Source organism: Galeopterus variegatus, unplaced genomic scaffold (genome assembly GCF_000696425.1).
Source record: "Galeopterus variegatus unplaced genomic scaffold, G_variegatus-3.0.2 Scaffold28956, whole genome shotgun sequence".
Classification (NCBI taxonomy): Eukaryota; Metazoa; Chordata; class Mammalia; order Dermoptera; family Cynocephalidae; genus Galeopterus; species Galeopterus variegatus.
The window spans coordinates 1-2,774 of record NW_007755067.1 but is presented as its reverse complement, the minus strand read 5'-3'; the positions used below and the strand labels follow the sequence as shown (position 1 = coordinate 2,774).

Below are 2,774 nucleotides of genomic sequence, written 5' to 3'. Positions count from 1 at the left end.
AGGCTCCTATGGTCTCCCCTCTTACTCTATAAGCATTGTGTATGTACATTAATCTAATCTCACTGCCTCCTAGTCATGTTTTCTGCAGCTGACAGTGAAATCCATCAACAATAGACCAATGTAAACACAAGCTTCTAATTGTTGTAGAACTGTGGTTTCACAATGAAACTATGTTTTTGGCAGTGGCCATACTTAGTGGTGGCAGTAAAAAATGATTAACTCCCCCAAATTTATGGAGCTAAGAACAAACTGAATTGACGTGCATATATAGCAGTATATGATCTAGAAATGCACAGTTCTTGTACCTTATTTTATGTAGCAATGAAAACAATCTGGGCTGGAGGAAGTCTCCATGACCCTATGAGCACATGGACCATCTTCAGTGCAAAGTGAGGCTAAGACAGAACATACGTTCAGCCAGCAGATTTCCTGAGAGTTCATTCCAGCTGCCCAAAGCCACTGATTGTTCACAGGATGAGAAGAGAGAAGACAAACGTGCAGTGCTCTGTGTCTACTAGGCTGAATGGGCACAACCACAAGGTCAGTTATCCAAGGACTGTTTCTATAGGGAGGCCCACATGTGTGCAGAGACACTGGTGAGCATGCATTTGTTTGTCTAGTGAACGTAAGTGATTTATTGATTCATCATCATCTCTTATTTTACCAACTCCATCCCTCTCTGTCATAATCAAAGTGAAGCTGGAGCAGAACACTCAGGAATATCCACCTACTGTCCCCAGAAACACACCCCTCTGCATCCCGAAGGCAGCAGGAACACTGTCTTGTTATCAACTCCCATCCTGTAGGAAAGGAACCAAACGGGTGAGGGCTCCTGGGACAGCATCAAGACACAGCACCCTGTTTGTTGTCATGGGGACCTCACCACCTTGACTGCCGACAAACTACAGGGCTCTTCTGAGGACTCTGTGTTCTGAGACCCCCAGTCCTGTAGTAAGCAGTTGTCCCCATGCAGAGCATACGTGGAAGCCCACAACTGAGGCCTCGCTGCTTCTCATCACAGACTCTCTCCCCTACTGAGTCCTCAGACCTGAGTCCACCCCATATGAGGAACACACGAGAGGAATGCAAATCTCCACCAGCCCCACCCTCTCCTGGGTTGAAAAGCCAAGCGCTGAGCCCCGGTCAGTGACTCGAGTGCTCCAACATGGACACGCTGTGTTTCACTGTCTTGTTGCTGACCAACCCTTTCTGTGAGTGCTTTGGTTAGGGACTTTGATAGATATGGAAATCCTACTGTTCTCATCTTGAATCAACTTCACCTTCTTGTGCTTTCTCCACAGGGGTCCTGTCCCAGGTCACCCTGAAGGAGTCTGGTCCTGGGCTGGTGAAACCCACCCAGATGCTCACGCTGACCTGCACCTTCTCTGGGTTCTCACTGAGCACTTTTGATACGGGTGTGGGCTGGATCCGCCAGCCCCCAGGGAAGGCACTGGAGTGGCTTGCAAACATTTACGGGGATGATGATAAATACTACAGCCCATCCCTGAAGAATCGGCTCACAATCTCCAAGGACACCTCCAAAAGCCAGGTGGTCCTAACAATGACCAACATGGACCCTGCAGACACAGCCACATATTACTGTGCATGGAGAGCACAGAGACACAGCCCGGGGTGACTCCTGTGCGAGAACTCAGGCTGGATCCCAGTGTGCTGCCTCCTCCTCTGCAGAACACGAAAGTGTGGCAGACGCCGCTTCCTGGCAGGCTCTGGGGTTTCCTGTCCCCACCCAGCCTAGTCAGAGCCCTGTCTTCAGTTATTATGTTATAGGTGACATGTCCCCTGTTAGTGGTGCTCACAGGTTAGATGATGTACCCATTTTTTAAAATAAAGAATCATCATGAAAGGTTACAATTATCTAGGCCAGATAGGACATCTATATTATACAATTTGTCAATGATTCATTTCCTTCATAAAGTGAGAATACAAAGAAACATAGTTTGTCTTTACTTAAATGTTGGTCAGAAAGTTAAGAAAGCATTTTAGGTGGTTGAAAGGAAGTTTAAAGAATTTTAGAAATACATGTGAAAGCTTCTCTTGTAGTGAAAAATTCCAAATAATAATAGATAGGACCTCACACCAGTTAGAAAGTGGACTATAAAAAAGACAAAAATGAAAAATGACAGAAATGAAAAGTGAGGATTGAAATGTGTATGTCCATTATGAACAGCAGTGTGGAGATTTCTGAGAAAAATGAGAACTAGATCTACCGCATGACCCAACGGTCTTGGTCAGTCTCCAGAGCTCCATGTCCTCTGCNGCACTGTGCTGGGAAAGGTGAACTTACACCTGCTTAAAGCACAACAGGACACTGAGTATGACTGAAAATGACCCTTTTGACCTTATAGTATATTTTCCTATAAAATGATGATAAACCAAATGAAATAAGTCACAGTTTATGAAATATTGTGACCAAGGGGGATATTGTTATTCAAGGCTACCACAGGGGTGCAGGAAGAGAAATCAAAAAATTGGAAAGAGTATGAGAAAAGAATCAGACCCTGGGGTTGATGGGGTGGGGAGATCAGGGGCTGCCCCCACAGGGCAGAGAGGACAAAGTGGAATACAAAGGATGAGACCCCTGTAGTCAGAAATGGGATAATACTCTTCAATTTCCCCCAAAACTCTGTCTCAGAGAAGAGTGACTACCAGGCATATGCATGATGGAGTGTCCTCAGGTGGATCCCTAAAGAGGTGGATCCCACAACTGATTGGAGGACTCCAGCCCACACAATTGGACACAAGATGTCACCCAG

The 2,774-nt window shown here is 45.9% G+C and overlaps 1 gene segment (V, D, J or C); it reads left to right on the top strand.

The window, feature by feature from the left end:
* The first annotated feature begins 1,165 nt into the window (after nucleotides 1–1,165).
* On the top strand, nucleotides 1,166–1,636 carry LOC103583824. The segment is given in 2 exon segments: nucleotides 1,166–1,211; nucleotides 1,302–1,636. Coding segments are annotated over 2 exon segments (381 nt in total).
* Nucleotides 1,637–2,774: the final 1,138 nt, after the last annotated feature.